Consider the following 21,077-nt stretch of genomic DNA (forward strand, 5'->3'; position numbering starts at 1 on the left):
TCAAAACCCGAAAATAAAATTAAAAACTTTGAAAGTGAAAAAACACCTCAAAGTACTTAAAATGAAAAATTCTGAGAATAAAGAATGCAAAACTTTGAAAATATCAGAAAATAAAATCTAAAACTGAAAATCAAGTTAGAAATCCTGAAAGTCTGGTACAATCAAAACCAAAATTCAAATTGAGAACTAGAAATCTTCGCAAAATATTGGATGAAAAAACTGAAAATAAAATCAAAAAATCAAAGTGAAAATGAAAATCCTGAAAATTAAATTATAAAAACAGAAAATTAAATAAAAAACTGAAAACTCTGAAAATGAAAATATTATAAAAACAGAAAATAAAATCAGCACACTAAAAACTATAAAATTGAAATTTAGAACAGAAAATAAAATCGAAAACCAAAAATTAAATACAAAAATTCACAAAAGATCGGATTTAGGTATTAAAAGTTGAATGAAAGACTACAAAACAAAAAAAATAATTTAGAAAATAAACGACTTAACAAAATTAAATTAAAATTGAAAACTGAAAAGCACGATCTCGAATTGCAAATTCTAAAAATGAAACGAAAAATTCAAAAACAAAATAAAAATCCGAAAGTAAAACTGAAAACTTTTAAGGAAAATGAAATTAAAAATTCAAAATATTAATGACTTGAAAAAATAAAATAGAAATTGAAATGAAAACTGAATAATAAGTGCACAAACTCGAATCGCAAATTCTAAAAATCAAACAAAAAATTCAAAAACAAAATAAAAACCCGAAAATAAAATTGAAAACTGTGAAAGTGAAAAAAACTCAAAGTAAAATGTAAAACTCTGAGGATCCTGAAAGTTAGGTAAAATCAAAAACCACAATTTAAATTGAAAATTGGAAAATAGAAAAAATCGAAAACCACAAATTAAATTCAAAAATTCGCAAAACATCGGATCAGAATCCGAAAATAAAATCAAAAATTTAAAGTAAAACTGAACACCCTGAAAATGAAATAAGATACTGGAAACTCTAAAAATGAAATTATAAAATTAGAAAATGAAATCAGAACACAATTGAAAATTTTCGTCACCAAATCGAAAGCACAACATAGACAAACTAGAAATAAAATCAAAAACTTGAAAATAAAGCCAAAAATCTAAAAATCAAATAAAAAATAAAAAATTGAAAACGAAATTGAAAATTTTGAAAATAAAACTGAAAATTGAAAATCATATTGAAAACTGATTTTGAAAACTGAAAGTAAAATCAAAAAACTACACAATTGAAATCTAGAACAGAAAATAAAATTGCAAACCAAGAATTATATCCGAAAATTTGTAAAAAATTGGATCAGAAACTGAAAGTAAAATCTAAGAATTGAAGTAAGTACATAACAGTAAGTAAAACTGAAACCCCTCAAAATGAAAACGAAAACTCGAAACTCAGAAAATGAAATTGAAATCGGAAAATCAAAATCAGAATGCTCTAAAAATAAAATCAAGAACCCAAAAAAAAAAATGAAAATTGAAAAAAAATTGAAAATTCTGGAGATAGAACCGAAAATTAAAAATTTAATCGAAAACTCGGTTTGCTCATTCAGATCATAAAATTTTATGCTATCGATTCGGAAATTCATTTTATAAAAACCTTGCTCTGTGATCAGGGGATTCTGCGCCAGGAGTAATCAAAATAAAATCAAAAACTCCGAAAATGAAACGTAAAACTCGAAAAATCAGCTAAATCAAAAATAAATAGTCAAATCGAAAATTCTGATGCCAATAAAATTCTGAAAATGAAGTGAAAAACTCGTAAAATGATAGGAATGAAAGTCTCCTAAAAGAAAACCAAAAACTGAATAAAAAACTAAAATCTAAATCAAAAATTGAAAATTAAATTCAAACACCAAAAATAAAAAAACACTCGACAAGCAGAAAACGGAAACATTCACGTGAGAAAAAGATGGGAAATTCAGCGATTAATCAAAAACAGAAAAAGAAAACAGTTTTGCAAATTCATTTTTTTGGGCATAAAATCCCCCAAAATCTAAATACTGATTAGATTCACTCGCTGAAAAAATGACATGTGGCTGAAAAAAGGGCATTCCTCCGTACCACAATTAACAACGTTCAAGATGCGAACAGGTGGAAAGGGGGCGAGTAGGTATTATACACGAGAAAAATTGATACCTACACCATTCTACGTACGTTACACGTACCTCCTTATGTACAAACTACAACGCTATGTACCTACAATAAAAAACCCGCAAAATACCCGTACGTGTGGTCAAATATTGATCCGAAACGAGATTCTATTCCAGCAGCAGCTGAACAGCATCGTCAAGATTCCAGTATGAAATTTTCTATCGACGAGTTTAACTCTACGCGAGTTCAAGTCTACGTAATATAAGTCTCACCCTCCCCGTCCCTTCACTCCCCTCTAGCCTACTACGTACACCTACGTGTGGTATATTTTACTTTTACATACAACTCATACATTGGTAATGATACCCAAAAGATATCGCAGCAATACACAGCGATACGCCACCACACACAAAGGCCTTTTCTGACGATATACTCGTACCTACAAAATAATATTATGATTGTAGTTTACATATACCATACTTGCATAAACATACAACATACAATGACGAACATCGAAAACGTATTTTAACAACGCCATGTTTCTGGAAAATTTTCTCCTCCTCGTATAGAATCGACGAAAGCGGGTGCACAACTTCTCAAAAGTATATACGAAAAAATCATCTTATCGAGAAGAAAACATGTTATGAGAACATTCCACTTCGCTATTCGAGAGGAAAAAATAACGACGAGAGAAAAAAAAAGTCACCTTTTTACATATTATTATTATTATGAAAATACGCGATCGCATATTTTTACGTGACACATTCCAATAAGCAGGTATATAAAATTAGGAAAAAAACACGGTTCCGCACACCTTCGTTCATTCCATTCTTTCAATACCTACAACAACGCCATAACGACAAATATGCGACAACAATGATTGAGAAACAATATTACACGGATACCATATTAAGGTCCAATTTCCGAACACGAGCCAATAACACGATGGTATTTCTGTCTTCATCTGCGAACGTCCCCTCCCCCCCTCCTCCCTAATTGCTTATTCGACGTCAACTACGAGCTGGTGCAGGGCAGGACAGGGCAGGGCAAGGCAAGGTAGGGAGAGTGGATCAGATACACCCTGAACATGATAGGTAGAAATGGGCATGTGTGCTAAAATCACGAAACAGATTTCGAATGCATGATCCTAACTAAAAATTTCAGAACGCTGATAACCTGGGGTTTCTGAACAAAATCAGTGGGCCAAAAAAGTACCCAATCAATATCCCAGCCCTTTCAAAAAGATACGTATCGATAAAAATTTTCGAATCTATTCCACATTCGTATCTTTATACCTAGCTACTTACACGAGCACACGTCGTATCAATAAATCTACCAACTCATAGGGAATCTAAAACTTACAAACGTTACAAGAAGGTCCGAGTCCAATCCCAGAGGGCGAAAAGGGTCAAGTTTTTATTATCATCCCTCAGGTGTGCAAGCCAAGATAGTCACAACATACTTCCACATATAGTATGTAGTATACGATAATAAAATAGGTACCTACCTACGAGGAACTATGTAGTAGGTAGGCAAGGCGAGGCAACAATACGCAGCCAAGTCAAAGAAAAATTATGGTACACCTTTGCAAAACTACCACTTAAATATAAGGTCCGCGATATTCGAATAAAACTCGTTAAAAAGCTTCGGCATCGTTGCAAGCAGATTGAAAATGTAAGATAACATTAAATCTAAACTGGTCGACTCGGAACAGCTTTCAGAAATAGGTAAGTATGCTAATACGAAATCCTAATTGATACCTTCGCCCGATATTACCTTGCTATACATAGTGTAAGTAGTCGCTTTCATAGAAATTATTTTTTTTTTAACCTTGACAAAATACCTATTACTTTGAAATAAGTTCACTTTGAATTATTACTCGTCCACGAATATTAAGTACCGTTTTTATTATTCCTTGAGGAGGCTCCATTCAAAATAAAAACAAACAAAAAATATAATCCCCCCCCCCCTCAAAAAACATCCCAAATGGTTGATAAGATAATTGCCTACAAAAACGAAATAGGTATCCTCAATCCAAAAAAATACACGATTGATGAAGCAATCCATTCCCCATGCCAAAAAAAAACTTCAATATTTTTGCCCAAAATAGTGAACTCTGAAGAACATATTTCAATATTACTATTGTAAATTACGCTATTTTTCTGTAATTAGATAAAAATTACAGTACTTACCTACCTGTAATTAAAATAAATTACAGTGTTTACCTGTAATTACAATAAATTACAATATTTACCTGTAATTACAATAAATTACAATATTTACCTGTAATTACAATAAATTACAATATTTATCTGTAATTACAGTAAATTTTGGTATTTATTTGTAATTAAGGTAAATTACAGTATTTATCTATAACTACAGTAAATTACAACATTTACCAGTAATTACAGTAACTCACAGTAGTTACCTGTAATTACGGTAAATTACAGCATTTACCTGTAATTACGGTAAATTACAGCATTTACCTGTAATTATGGTAAATTAAAGCATTTACCTGTAGTTACGGTAACTTACAGCATTTACCTGTAATTACGGTAACTTACAGCATTTACCTGTAATTATGGTAAATTAAAGCATTTACCTGTAATTACGGTAACTTACAGCATTTACCTGTAATTACGGTAACTTACAGTATTTACCTGTAATTACGGTAACTTACAGCATTTACCTGTAATTACGATAAATTACTTACGATGCTTCATCATTATCATCGTCTCCAAATTTTATGCCACTCCAAAGAAACTTGCGTATTTCACTTGATCAATTTCAAAATCGATGCAGCTTTAATGAAATTTTTCTAAAAATATGAGTCGTTCGGCTCTATTAGGAAAAGGTCGTAACTACAATGAAAAAAAACTGAGATAGTGATATCATTGGAAAGAGAATTTTGTCCTCTAAGTACATGATGCAACACTTGAAATTGAATTTTGATGTTTTATGTTCTTGTAATAGCCGAAAACAAATGGTTCTAACAAGTACACGTTTTCAAAACCGTTACAGTGAAAAGGTTCTAAATGATATTGTTTCTCAGATTGAACCTATTTGTTTTGATTTTTGTAATTTGTTGGTAAGAAAAGCCATTATAAACACGTAATTTCACGTAATTTCACTGATTAATTGCAGAAAATCAATCTCATCACCTTAAGGAAATTTTTCCTGTGTTATCTTATGGGCTTTTGATGAAAAAAGTTGGACTTAAGGTGAAAGTTGCTAGGTTGAATTTTACTTTTTTCAGTTCAGAGTTCCTCAAATGAAAAAATGAAAAATCAGTGCTACCAGGATGTTTATTTTGAAAATTAGCAGGAAAATGATTGCAATGAACTAACGTTCTCTTACCTCATCTAAAACTATCAAGGCGTACTTGATAGAATGCTCTTTAAAAATTAAAATGCGTTTTCTGACAAATCAACTTTCATGTAGTTACGACCTTTTCCTAATAAAGCAACGAGATATTTCATCAAGTTTTGATTTTTAAAATTTGATTTTCACTTCTTATGCAATATTAACTCACACATGGGTTCATAAGCGTGCTGTCATGAACCTATCATTAGTTCAGTCATTTTGTCTTTCAACTCTTCCAACTTTTTCACTCTTTTAGCTCTTTCAACTCTATTCACTCTTTTCACTCTTTCAACTCTTTTGACTCATTTCACTCTGATATGAGGAAATATGCCTTCATCGCCTTAGCAATGATTAAATTAATCATCACCCTAGCGATGATTAATAGAATAACTCCCTTAAACTGCAAGTACGGTAATGTGTTAACTCCTACTACTACGTTTCTATGACGTTTCAATGTCATAGCTATCCCCGGAAAACGCATCAAACGATGCACTTACGAGTATATAAGGCAGTGTTCACGAGCACAACGATCTTGATCTTTGGACTCGGCGATCCGGTGAGCTGGTTCTTTGGTCAAAAAGTGACTTTATGCAGATGCGAATAGGCATACGAGGTCCCCCTAGTGGGACACTCAGCCCCTTTTTCTCAGATATCGGCCACTTATTTAGTGGATAAAATGTTTCTCTCTCGTGATTTAAATAATCGATCAAATTTAATTGTGTTCTCACTGGGTATTATCTGATTATGCTGGCCATCGGTGATACTTCTTGTCAGAAAAGGCACCTCAAGTATGACATTTCTGCCGCCGAGCCTAGTATTAGTGAGCTCCCCCTGAAAGAGGCAGAAAACATGGACATTATGTGAGCCTGGTGAGTAGATTCACTATCGTTAATCAGTGAGCCTGGTGAGTAGATTCACCATCGTTAATCACACATTTTCTAGGAAATGTGTACAGTTTCACCATTAAAGTATATTAATTATAGCTCAATTCACTAACGCGCGTCATAAGGTATAAGCCTCTGCTTGTACCTATTATAAAATAATCCTATAATTATTTTATACTCATTTAACCCCTTAACTTGTATTTCTACATTATCCATTACTATCAATAAACCATATTAATATTATTTGTGTCGAATATGTGCTTTTAATTGGTAGTTAAGAATGATGTCTGTGATGGGTAGACTGTAATGATTGAAACCTCTCCTATGTATTGAGCTATCCAGGCAAGGCAAATATTCACTACGTAAGGGAATATTTCGAGAACTAACCACGTACATAGGAATTATAATAAAATCCACCTACCCCAATCATGTCAGATCTCACACTATCAACTCTTTTCACTCTTTTCCTGTTTTCAACTCTTTTGACTCTTTTCACTCTTTTCACTCTTTTCCCTTTTTTAACTCTTTTCCCTTTTTTAACTCTTTTCCACTCTTTTCACTCTTTCAACTCTTTCAACTCATTTCACTCTTTTCACTAATTTCACTCTTTTCGCTCTTTTCACTATTTTCCCGTTTTCAACTCTTTTCAATCTTTTCACTCTTTTCACTCATTTTACTCTTTTCACTCATTTTACTCTTTTCACTCTTTCAACTCTTTCAACTCATTTCACTCTTTTCGCTCATTTCACTAATTTCACTCTTTCAACTTTTTTCACTCATTTCACACTTTTAACTCTTTTCCACTCTTTTCACTCTTTTTACTCTTTTGACTCATTTCACTCTTTTCACTGTTTTCCCTTTTTTAACTCTTTTCACACTTTTCACTCTTTTCGCTCTTTTTACTCTTTTAACTCATTTCACTCTTATCACTCTTTTAATTTTTATCGCTCATTTCACTCTTCACTCTCTTAACTCTTTTAACTCATTTCACTCTTTTCACTCCATTAACTCATTTCACTCTTTTCACTCTTTTCACTCCATTAACTCATTTCACTCTTTTCACTCTTTTCACTAATTTTTGGGAATTTTTTTTGTCAATTCAAAAGCTTTTTAGCAAACTTCATGTAATTTTCTGCAAACTTTTATTTAATATTTGAGCATTTTAGCGGAATTTGGATCAAACAACTAGAGTTCAACGGGTACCCGGATTGCCGATTTTCCGGGTTCAACCCGGAAAGGAATCGGCTACCCGGGTACGGAACCGGGTAGTGAAAAACAATGAAAAATGCGACGTTGCCAAATCAAGGTGACGAAAAAATTTCATTTTTATATTGCGATCCTAGCGGAATTTATTTGAACTACTCAAAATGACGTCATTTTTTGAAAATTTTACTACCCGGGTAGGAACCGGATAATTTTCAGACCCGGGTAAGAATCGCGGATCCGGGTACTCGTCGAACTCTACAAACAACATATTTCATCAAAATCCAGTACTTTTAAACTATTTTTGTGAAGTTTTAACAAATTTTTAAGCAATTTTTACAAACCTATTTTGATCAATTAACCTGATTTTTCATCAATATATTTCGATTTTTAATAACTAAGAATTCGGTTTGACAAAATAATTCTAACAAATTTTCACGCAATTTTGATAACATTTACAAAATTTTTGATAATCCAAGTAGCCTTTGTAAGATTTTATCAGAACTTCGAGGCATTTATCAAGTTTTCAATAATTTTAAGATGTTCTTATACCTACGTTTTTCAAGAAACTTCGACAAAGTTTCAAGCAAATGTTGCGAAGTCTTGCTAAACTTCACTTAAATCCAATCAAATTTTGGTACCTAATTTTCAAGTACCATACATACTTGTATTTTTGAAATTTCACAGTAGTTTTTACGTTACTTTGTAATTTTTTCGCAATCTCATCACGTTTTGATAATATTTGATCAATTTTGGTTGATTTTCATTAATTTACGTTGTTTTATATAGATTTGAGCATTTTTGCTGATTTTGATCATATTTAAAAATTTCACTCGTTGGCTACTAGCCGGACATTTCGTCATCGTCATCAAGTTCCAAAAGCTCAAAGCTTCCAAGATTATCGAGCGACAAAGTTTTTTTTTCAAAATTTTTTAAAACTGATTAGGTACCTAGAAAACGACTGAACCGATTTCGATGAAACTTGAAATCTCACTAGGCCTGCACAATTCTACAAAGTACTTACGTACTAGTACGACCCTCAATTTTTGGCGAATCATTCATGAACGAATTGATCAATTCTTCGATTTATGAATCAATTCGTTCGCGAATGATTCACAAAAAATGATTCAATTTGTTCGTGAATGATTCACCAAAAGTTGAGTAAATGAATCGATTCGTTCGCGAACGAGTCACTTATACGAATCAATTTGTTCGCGAATGATTCACCAAGAACTATTCAATTCGTTCGTGAATGATTCGCCAAAAATTGAGTAAATTAATCGATTCGTTCGCGAACGAGTCACTTATACGAATCAATTCGTTCGCGAATGATTTATCAAAAATTGAGTAAATGAATCGATTCGTTCGCGAAGGAGTCACTTATACGAATCAATTCGTTCGCATTTGGTCAAAATCCAGCAGCATTTTTTCTTCACGATTCACCCTCACGCACAAGGAAAATTCCAACACATCATAGCTCTTTCAATTTCAGGTGGGGATAAAATTACAAAAGAATCTTTTCGTCTTTTCGTGCCCTTTTCAAACGATCAAAATCCACCAATCTCTTAAAATTCAATAATTAACGCTAAACACCCTTAACCTTACCCCTTTAACTTCTACATTCGGCAAACCTACACAATTACGGTTTAGGTAGCGGTATACAACCAAGTGAATTGCTCGACACCTCGAATGGAACACCCTGTACCTACAACATGTACAGCACCAGCTGCACCACTGCAGGATACCACATTTACACGACCACCCAGTGCCACAATTACCGCAATCGAACGACAATAATCATCACCATCCCTCACCACAGTTCCATCTATGCATCTCGAATCGATCCAACTCCACGTCGAGAAAAAAACAAACGCGTAAAATTCTTCACAATACGAATATACGTACGTGACATTTAATCTATTTTTTCGTCTCTCTCATTCTCATCAGTGGCTCATCTGTCCCACAATTCCATGTACGAGTACGTAATAGCACCAATACCAACCTAACCTACGTCGAGAGATGGATATGGTACAGGGTTAGAGGGTGTCGAGGCCACCGATTCGTTTCTAAATGACAGTCGATGTTGTTCAACTTCAACAACCAGCAACGCATCACAGCCGCACGTACCACATTAATGTTCCCTAACCACCCCAAAGTCCTCTCTCATCCTCCCCCTCCCCACCCTCTTGTCAAAAGCTCAGCGTGTTTCTCCGAAAAAAAAACAACATCGACGCTAACGCGAATCTACGTAATATTACCATTACGATTTTGTATACATATAGATAGATGTAGGTAACTACACTACTTACCAATGTTTGGGCTGCGTTTTGATGCTGAAACAGAATGAAAATTTTGATTAGTTATGACAAATGAGGAAATACACACCTACCCAACCAACGCAACGTAGGCAGGTAGACACGCTTTTGAAAATCTCATCAAATACATTACATACTGCACATGATACAAGGATACACGAAGCGAACGCACGTACCATATACACACACGTACCTATTCCCGCATTAGGGGCGTTATTACATTGTATTATTTTGTACCTATCTACTCTTTTAAAGTTACATTTCGCCAAACACCACCACCACAAATAAAACAACCACCTAGACCCTCAATACGAGAATATTTCGGTGAACTTGTACACACAACCCACATAACACGTAGGCATATGATACAGGCAATTTAAAAACAAAACTTCATTTTGCCAAGCCATCGCATCGCATCGCAGAAACAGCAGCAGCGGAAATTAAAAATACCCATGTTTTGTCCTTTTATTGTCCGTCACAAGCGGGAAATTATTTCCATATCGGTTCCATATTATAATAATTTGTTTTCGAAATGAAAATTATTGGAGAATGAAAAACAATAATCGCACTATGGTGTACGCCCAGAGTCGTATGTATTTGTTGGGAAAAAACAACGACAACTAACAAGTACCTACTCGTATTTGGTTGCCAGCTCGAATTATTGGCAATAGAGATTTCATTTTTATTTTGACAATGAGAGACCTAAAATCGTCTGCTTATTAATTTTCAGTCTTTCGGGATTTCATAATGTTCGGTGATTTAATGTAGCTTGATTTTTTAATAGTTTTGGAAATGAACTAGTTTTTTTCCTGCAATTTTGGCAAAAACAGACTCCATTTTGGCAATTTTGGAATTGACAAGAACTCTGAACTTCTTTGCAATCTTAATTAGGGGGGAAAAAAGGGCTTTTTCAAAAATATTATTTTGCTCTTTTGGCAAAAAATTAAATTTTTAAATTTTAGAAAAAAAAAATACTTCATTTGAAATTTTGGCATAAAACAAATGCTTTTTTGCAATTTTGGCAGAAATCCAAATTTTTGACATTTATAGGCAAAAAATAAACATTTTGTTTTTGATAATTTGGAAAGAAAAGTATCCAGCAATTTAGGCAAGTAAAACGGATTTTCGTTTCTGGAAGTTCTTCAAAATCCAAAATTTTTTACAATAATCCAAAAAAACAGGATTATTTCCACAATTTGGACAAAAAAATGGGCTTTTTCTGCCACTTAGATAAAAAAAGATTCATTTTTAAAATTATGTAGGAATGCAAAATTTGACCAATGGTAGCCACAGAATGAATAGAACATCAAAATGTCGACTGGAGAGATAGGCGGGCTCTGCGCCAGGAATAAAACATTTCACTCTCAACAGTCTCAGAAGGGGAAAAATGGACGTGGGTCATTCGTTCTTCTTTCCATCGCATCTGAGAAAATCTTCAAGTTGGAATTTTTAATGATGCAAATTTTTCCAACTTTCTTCCCACCCCCTCTCCCCCTCAATCCGGCCAATAAATTTTTTGGTTTGTGAGTACGGACTTGGTGCAAAAGTTGGTTCACAAGTGTCCAAAAAGACTGAGACGAGGAAGATCAGAAAACGATGACCAAACAGATTGGCGGGTTCTGCGCCAGGAATGAAACATTTGACCACCAGTAGTCTCAGAATGAGTAAAACATGAAGAAGTTTATCAGAAAGGTGAGCGGGTTCTGCACCAGGAATAAGAAAATTCGACTGTCGAGTGTTTCAGAACAAGAAGAAATGAAGGTAAAGATGTTTTTGACTTTAGCTCCAGGAATGAAAAATGTGACTAATGTTCCACTCTCACTCATCAAAGTCTCAGAACAAACAGGAACCAAAGAAAGCTTCCATTTGTCTTCATCTTACAAATTTTTTTCAAAATATAATCACATACATATTTGGAAAAGAAATATTTGAGAAATGTTTGATTTCCTGTCGAAATTTTAGCTCACAATAGGTCGCATAAGTATGACACCATTTTCTGAAAAAAATCTCAAAAAATCGTAGGTAACCAATTTTTGGCTCAAAATTTTCACGAATTGCTAAAAAAACGTCTTTGCAGAAATAAATGATCTTTTACCAAAATTTAAACCCATTTCAATAAATAAGTACAGTACTACACTTTTTCCAAAATTCTAAAATTCATGAAATAGGAATAAAAATTCTTGAAAACTACTAAAAAAAGCATTTTCACGGGAATATGAATTTTTTTTGAAAAATCTCAAAAATTATGACTAAATATTGAAGTTTAAAATGTTTTACTTAGCATTGCTCAAAAAAAGTCCCAAGAGAACATTCTGAAATTTTTGTCAAAATTTCAATCAATGTAAAGTCACATGACACATTTTCCAAAAATCTGAAATACAGTAAAACCTCGATAAGTGCAAACTCAAGGGACAGGAAAAATTATTGCACTTATCGAGTTTTTCACTTAGAAAGGTTTGCACTTAGCAAGGTTATTTTTCCACAATTTGCACTTATCGAGGTGAACAATTCACAAAGGTTTAATTCTCCTGCAATTTCCATTGCCTACGTAATTTTGCACTTATAGAGGTGAAACGTACAACAACTTGCACTTATAGAGGTTAGATTCACTTACAATTTCTATTGTCTAGGTAATTTTGCACTTATAGAGGCAAAACGTAGAGCAACTTGCACTTATAGAGGTTAAATTCGCCTACAATTTTTATTGTAGTGGTAATTTTGCACTTATAGAGGTGAAACGTACAGCAACTTGCACTTACAGAGGTGAAAGTGCTTTCTACTGCCAAAAAATTGTTGCACTTATCGAGGTTACCATTTGCACTTATGAAGGTGAATTTACATGGTAAAGTGACTGAAGGGACCGGGGATTACATTTTTGTTGCACTTAACGCGAATTTGCAGTTATCGAGGTTGCACTTATCGAGGTTTTACTGTATCATGGCATTCATGACTCGTCAATAGAGAGCGCAAAGTTCTTCAAAAATTTTGGAAAAAATTCCCGTTGAAATGTTTAAAATTCTGAAAAAATGTTCAAAAACCACTTTTAAAAATTTCAAAAATCACGACACCATTTCAGTGCTCAAAAGTCAACATTTTTAAAAAATTGCCAAAAAACATTTTATTTGGAATATTTCAATTTCTCGTGAAATTTTGATCCATTTCTTCTTTAAAAATCCCAAAAATCATGACTAAATATCCAGCTCAAAATTTTTCGAGAATGCTTTAAAAAATCTTTAATAAAAATTGTTGATTCTTTGTTGAAATTTCAACGCATTTTTCACAGATCCTCAAAAACACGGTTCGATATTAAGATCAAAATTCTTCAAAATGCTCGAATTATTTTTTCGTTGTAATTTTCCAAATTCTAACAAAATTTCAATTCAGTTTGATAGGTCACATATGGCACGTTTTTCGAAAAATACAAAAAATCATGACTTGATTTTTAGCTCAAAATTTTTCTCAACTATTCAAAAAAAAGTCTCAATACAAATTTTCGATTTTTCATTTTGATTAGTTGCAATGATCGCATGACTTCTTTGTCAAAAATCCCAAAAATCATATGACTTGATATTGAGGTCAAAATTTCTCAAAAATTGGTGCTTTTGGGAAATATTGATCGAAATCAAGTTGTTTCATGTACAATCTTGCCAAAAACCAGAACTACTTGTTATTTCGATATTTTTTTTCTTATCATTTTGTCAAAAAAAAAAAAAAAAAAAAAAAAAAAAAACACGAAAATTTCCCATTTTCGAAGAAAAAAAACGGACTTTTTCGGTACCAATTTTGGCATAAAATGAACCTTTTTAAATGTTTTTGCAAGAAGCAGGATTTTTTTGCCACTTTATCAAAAAAACGGCCTATTTTACAATTGTGCAAAAAGCAGGACATATTTATGCAATTTTGACAATAATCCAGAACTTTTTTTGCAATTTACCCTAATAAATAGAGCTTTTTTGGTCATTATCAAAAAAATGGAAAATGTTGCAATTTCACAAAATGTTAAAAGAGGAAAACTGAAAAACTATACTCTTTTTACAATTTCGTTCGTAGTAGGAGAAAAATACACGCAGTTCTCCCACTTATATGGGAGAAATTTACATACTGACTTTAATGGGAGAAAATTTTCCTGTCTCCTAATTGGGAGGAAAATTCTCATTTGCCATAGCAGCAGAATATTTTTCTACCCCCTAAGCGACAGATTTTCGATCATTTTAGTGACCAATTATGACGTCAGTGACCAAGCCGCGACAATTTAAACTTCCTACTCAGTGGTGGTGGCGCTTACGTCCAATTATAATCAAGAAATTATCGAACATAGCCGATTATACTCGATTGCATCATCGTTTTTTAGGTGGTGGCGCCAAGCTGTCCACCACTCTCGCGATAACAACCAATAGAAAACCAGTTCAACACGAATATCGCCGAGTATAATCGAACATGACGTAATTCTAGCGCCAGCCGCGAAAGATAGCGCCGCTAGAAGCGTCGAGCACGTGCGCCACTGACTGCATACGTCCGCCCCCCCCGATTTCTCGTAAAAAGCGCAGTTACAAAAGCTCTGATCCGAGACAATTTAGGCAGGACTGCAGACATCGACGCTGCCAAGTATAGTTTCAACTTTACTTCCATCTCCGCAAATGGCCTGGAGCCCATTCGCTAAAAGAGACCAATAAATCCATCTTTAGCTCAATATTTCCAACTGTAGTTCCTATTCCTACTGTTTCCAGCTTAAGCTTCCTTCAGTTCGTGATTTATTGGACTTCGGTGAATTTTGGCGTCTGCAGCCTCGGACTTTGTCATCATCTGCGATGATATCGTTTCTCAAGTTAAGTCACTATGGGTCAATAAGGCTTTTGACGTATTGCGGGTTGCATATCGGTTTGCCTGAACTTTATCGGTTTGGTGGGCATTCTTATCAGTGAGTATCAAAATTTCATATTTTGAGCAATTTTTGCAAGATGTTTTTGAAATGTATAGCTTTTATTTAGTTTTTTCTTCAATTTTAAACACTGTTAAACCCTGTAATGGAAAAAGATCCTCTCTTCGTTGAGTTTTAAAGAACTTGACAAAACATCTTTGAATCTCGACAAAGAGCGGATCTTTTTCCATTACAGGGTTTAACAGTGTTTAAAATTGAAGGAAAAACTAAATAAAAGCTATAAATTTCAAAAACACCTTTTGAAAATTGCTCAAAATATGAAATTTTGATACTCACTGATAAGAATGCCCACCAAACCGATAAAGTTCAGCCAAACCGATATGCAACCCGCAATAAGTCAAAAGCCTTATTAGTGAATCTTCAGCTATCTCGGATCACTCTTTGAAATGCACAGAGATAGGTTTTAATAACAGGTTGCCTTGGTTTACATTCCAACTTTAGATTTAAGTTTCAAGACCTTGGCTCACATTGTCTTTCTTCCTGCATTTTAGTTTTAAGTTCAACGGATGGTTCACTTCGTTTCTTTCTTTTTTCTTTTTTTAATATTTATTTTCCTTTTTGTTGTTCCTAGTTTAAGTATTCCCAAAATTCCCCAGGGTTGCGATCCTTTTTATTTGTCTTTGTTTTATCCCTTAAATACTCGTATAAGAATAAATGTCCTAAATGTGAATTTGTCTTGGACTTTTATTCAACTTTCGTGACTTTGGGAATTCAATGAATATTTCCAACTTTACCATAAATATATCATTCCGTCGAAAGTTCAATCATACCTTAGCTCAAGCTTCAATTAATCCAACTTTAACCCCACGTATTATAAATATGAAAATATTGGGGAGGGAACCCATTTTACATCTGCGATTCGTCCGATCCTGAGATCTTGATGAGCTAGTTATAGAATCGCAAAAGATATCATTTTGACATCACCAATATTTCCATCACTATTTTTCCAACAGAACGAGAGTGCATGAATACGATATCCAGATGGCCAAAGAGGATTTGAATTAGTCTACTTATATTTTCTTATCTTCAAAGAAATCAAGATTCAAAAATTTCCATTTTTGAATTCTTGGTGAAAAATCAAAAACTTCAAAATAAAAAATTTAATTTTTTCTTTTATGGTGGTTTTTGGGTTTTTCCGAATATTTCTCCCTCCACAACTTCTTGGTAATTTGGCAAAAAAAAACTTGGATTTTTTCAATTTTGATAAGAAAAAAAAAACACTTTTACTGCAATTTTGATAAAAGTGATGCCTTTTTTCCAAGTGTGGTAAAAACCAACATTTTTTCGAAATTTGGTGGCAAAAACATGTTTTTTTTGTGATATTGGCTGCATAAAATATATATGTATAATTATTTTTTTTTGTTAAAAATTTGGCAATATTGATTTAAAAGAAGGACAATATGATTCATCTGCAAAAGGCAGAGCAAAGTTTGGGAAAACAGAGCTTTCATAGACAACCTGTGACTGCAGGTAGCTCCTATTCGCATTTAAAAATATTCTTATCTCTCTCTCGCTCTCTTTCTAAAAAAATAAAACCCATAGTTCCGTTCAAACTTGTGAGAAAAGAACACACAAGGAAGGAAGCAAGAAACAAAGAGACTCAAACAAAGAGACTCGAACAAAGTTCACTTTTTGAATTTTGCCAATCAAATTGCATGGCATATATAATAAGTCCAACATGTATAGCTACCTAGTACCTATGCCCACCACCCACACACGAAATCAAACACTTCAAACGCCTAAGAAAAACTGCGAATTACAACCAAACGCGAAAATTTCATCGTGGTATCGATAGGAACATCGAAACTCGATATCAATATTACAAGTGCAGGTACTTCAGTATTGTAGGTACGAGGAGTACTTTCGTTCCACATCTGTACAATATACTTCGATTACCTATCAACCAACCTAACCTAGCTAACGACGACGTACTGTAGGTACATCGCGATCAATATTGAGAACAACTTTTCGCCAACAATACGAATCATCGACGGAAAAACTTTTTATCAGCGAGCTTTCAAAATCAACTAACCACAAATTCGAATTAATATATCTGCGAACAGCTTGACGATACGATTGGTTCGATGTTTTGTCTGCCTGTGTGTAAGTAGTATTACGACGACGACGGAGCAGCATTGAGCATACCCATACCTATATAATATTGCTATATCGAGAGTGTGTATCGTACCGTGCCATTCTTCGTTATATATACGCCAAATATACGTAGCGGCATAATAGCGGAAAACTTTTATACCACCGTGTGTCTGTGTGTGGGTATTACACAGCGATCAAATTAAAACGATAAAAATTCTCGGCGTTTGTTGTCAAATGCTATTGACATCTGCGAAGTGCGCTTTCATCGTGATACAATATCAACAAAAACCGGAAATACAATATGTACGTGTTCGACGTTCCTTCTTCGTCCCCCTGCCTTTTGCTCGTGTAAATCGTATCTTTCGGATTCTTTGCCTTTCTTCCTCCCTTACTCCCCCTTTTTTTTCCCGAGACGTTTCTTTCGCCTTGTTTTTTCTTTTCATTCATTCCTCATTCCAGCTCTCTTTCTTTCGTCGATTACGATTCACTGCACTGTTTTTCTGTGTACGAACAAATTGATTTGTTCTCACGTACATAGACGTACGACGAAGTAAGTATTTAATAAGAGATCACCCTCCCAGCTTTTACTTCGCATATTCATACTATCGGTATACGTTGAAGCAGTTTAGTGATGAAATTTTCCACTTCAGATACTCACATTGGACGATTAAACATCTTCTGACGTCATCTCGCAGCTGTAAATTGACGTAAGTAAATCTTTCCCTTTCCCTACCATCTAAGTATATATAAAAATAAATAAAATAAATAGAAAACTCGTTTCTTTTCCTACACATGAAATGAGTCTTCTAAACATGTACGAAGTACTCGTACGTATTTTGTGAGTATAAGCTTTGCGGGGCGAATACCACAAAATGAAAACAAGAAGAGAAAAAAAGAAGCGAAGGAAAAAAAAAATTAAAAACGTAATTCAATCAACAAAGTTGTGTACGAGTATATCGTGTACTACATAGATAGTTATGTTGAGAGACGAACGAATCCTATGCGATGGTGTAGTGTAAATCTGTACTTGTAACTTTTTACCGATGAAGTACGAGTATATGAGAAGAGACAAGACAAGAGTGGCGTTCAGATTGCAACGTACTACGTACGAGTATATAACGTTGCTCTCGCTGATATAAAAATACCTCCAAGATATAGTTTTTCAAAAGATTACGTACAAGTAATCTGATTATCGTAGTATACTCGACTCGACTCGTCTCGTCTCGTATCTCGTGTAAAATCAACTCGACGAATCGGTGCACGAGAAATAAATTGCGGATTTAGGTATACGTTTTTGAGTCAGTCGGTGAGATGCTGCGAAACATACACGCTTCCTACGTAAACGTATGCGTACCTTTATCGTCATCCATTCACTTGTAAGTAGGTATAATATGTACATTTTACATTCAACGCTTGTACAGGGTGTACCGAGGCAGACCCAGGTACAATTTGCATGAGAGAAACAAGTGATAGGCAATAAATTATTGGTGTTAATCTTCGTTTTTCTCAAATTCCAAAAAAAAAAAAAAAAAAAAAAATGCAGAAATTGCAGGAAAACTTTAGCTTTTGTAATAACCTAGCCAAAAAAATTCAATTTATTTTTCAAAATTTCAAAAAAATGCAGCTTTTTGTCAAAATTACAAAGAGCTTTACTTTCAGCCAAAATTTGCTAGAAAATTCTATTTTTATGCCAAAATTTCCAAAAAAAATTCCTATACTATTTGCCAAAATTATTAAGAATTTCGAAATTTTGTTTTGCGTCTGTGTGTTCGCTTGTTTATGTTACTTTTATTTTTTCGAGCCAAAGAATTGCTCCAAATGTTTATTTATTTTTATACTGATGTATTTTTAATTTATTTTTGTACATCGCCAACACACAAATCAGCTAAGCTCTACTATCCGTTCGCTGCGATTAATTTGTTTGACGCACAACCCTGTTATTTCAACATCAATGATGACAACGACGATTCCATAATTATTATGACGAGATGATGTTAATCGATATACGTTCAATCTAAAACGAGACCTGCAGTTCCAACAGATGCAGATGATGATTTTTTCCAAGGTCATCACCGTATTTTTAAGAATGTTTATAGGTATTTATTACGCTCCCTCCCCCCTTTGGCCAAACTCAACGCCAATTCAAATGAATACGCAATTCATTCGAGCTGTCCAAACTTCAGTCCTCTTCAATCAATCACTCCGGCTGACCAACTATCTCATAGTTGAAGATCCTACCAGACACCTCCATCTGAAGTAGCCCTTACAGGCTAAAAGAGTCATTTCAAATACTCTCCCAAACCTCCCCACCGTAGGTTGATCTCAAGCCCTACTGCGGTCGTTACCACACGTAACCCTCACGTTCGATCTTTTCATGACCTTGTGTCATCGTGTCCTTGATTGTTCTTTGGTTAGTGCTTCGATTGTTCGATGTCCTTGGACATCAGCAGTTGACGGCTAACTGATGGCACCGACTGACGCGGATGTCTCTCATGTGTACGCAACTAGAAATTAAATCTTCTGTCTCTTTGTACTCTTGCTCACTATTCGATGAAAGTACAGGGGGCAGAAGTACCACAATTGTGGGTTGATATCAGGTGCACATATTGCTATCCAGTTTTTATCCGTGCTTTCCTCTAATGGTGAGGCCATTAAAGCTAAACCTCAGAGGGGCATATGTGATAGTGCATATGGCCAACCTGGTGTCAACACACAATTAGGGTCTACTACTTGTGGTAACACTGCTTCCGTCCTCATAAGCGGAGCTCCGTCAGAGCTACGTGCCAGGGAACATTGCCAGTTTGTTCTTATAGCTAGGAGAAGCACACATGTGTTGATCTGAGCTCGTTCTCCCTGATCAAGAGGACAAAGGACAGCTCGTCATCCGCCTTTGGTTTAATTACCATTCTTCATATGTTTTAATGAGTTAATTTACCCGTTTGTGGGAGTTTTGTTAATATACCCCATCGTGGGAGTTCGGTTAATATTTAATATACCCCATCGTGGGAGTCTTTTGTGTAAATATACCCTTTAAGGGAGTTCTTCGTGTTAATTACCGTTAATAAATACCTTTTTATTTGTAACATCGTGTTTATTGACGTCATATCTGCAATATTCTATGAGTTATATACTGTGTCATCTGAGCTATCCGTGCAAAACAGGTAAGTCCACATAGTGGTATATTTATTCCATCTAAGTGGTATTTCCTCGTCTCACTCCCCAAAAAGGTATAATATTCATATCCGCCCCAAGACCAGTAATATAACCAATATTATATTACATCTGTACTGTTGTATGTAGGAGTTTAGATTTTTCAACTGAGGGGTTCAATTTTTTTTGTGAGTCCTTGAGAAAATTAGAATCCGTTCTGAGGAAATTCCTAATTGCATTTTTGACTCAGAAATTTTGAAACATTTCTAAATTTTTTCTTTAGTCCAAAAGGCTCATAAGTCTGAGGGGTTTAATTTTTTTTTTGTGAGTTCTTGACAAAATTAGAATCACGTTTTAAGGAAATTCCTAATTGCATTTTTGACTCAGAAATCTTGGAATATTTCTAAAATTGTGTCAAGTAAGTATTTTATTGAAAATTTTTTTTCAAAAGTCGAAAAAAGTCGTAAAATTTTGTGTTTTTTTCTCTATTCTTCAAGTCATTAGTGTAAATCAAGTAAATTGTTCAGGCATTAATACTGCAAAACCTAATTTAATTCCATCATTTTGAAAAAAAAATACCTATAGTCTATCTTAGAGAAATGGTTGTTGAATTATTGAAAACGTTTCTACAATCAGGTGCTCCATCAATATCAGATGAAAAATTGAGCATACCCGATTAAAAACCTATGCAAATTTTATTGATAAAATAAAAATCAACATTGTGAAGAAATTGCTGCATTTTTGACTTTTAAAATTTTAAAATAGTTTCAATTTTATGGAGATATATTTTCAAATTTTGTGCGGAGTTTTGAGGAAAATAAATAAGAGTTCAAAATCAATAATTGCGATATTGGCAATGACTGAACCAAGAGAAACAGCCTCTCGATAGAAAGGCTCTAAAGTGTAAGTAGATGTGCAGGTTTATGTTGAAAATTCAAAAAGTTGCACTGTGAGCTCAAAAAATCTCAATAATTGATTATGGCATATTGGATGGGTAGGGGTACATGTAAA

The 21,077-nt window shown here is 34.0% G+C and overlaps 1 protein-coding gene across 1 annotated transcript in view; it reads right to left on the reverse strand.

The window, feature by feature from the left end:
* The window catches only part of Nckx30C, a 199,682-nt gene that overhangs the window by 149,215 nt on the left and 29,390 nt on the right, over positions 1 to 21,077 (reverse strand). Inside the window, exon 2 of the mRNA XM_065369079.1 lies at positions 9,878 to 9,901. Coding sequence (XP_065225151.1) covers positions 9,878 to 9,901 — 24 coding nt within the window. The remainder of the gene's footprint in view (positions 1 to 9,877; positions 9,902 to 21,077) is intronic.

The sequence above is a fragment of the Planococcus citri genome, chromosome 5 (genome assembly GCF_950023065.1).
Source record: "Planococcus citri chromosome 5, ihPlaCitr1.1, whole genome shotgun sequence".
Taxonomy (NCBI): Eukaryota; Metazoa; Arthropoda; class Insecta; order Hemiptera; family Pseudococcidae; genus Planococcus; species Planococcus citri.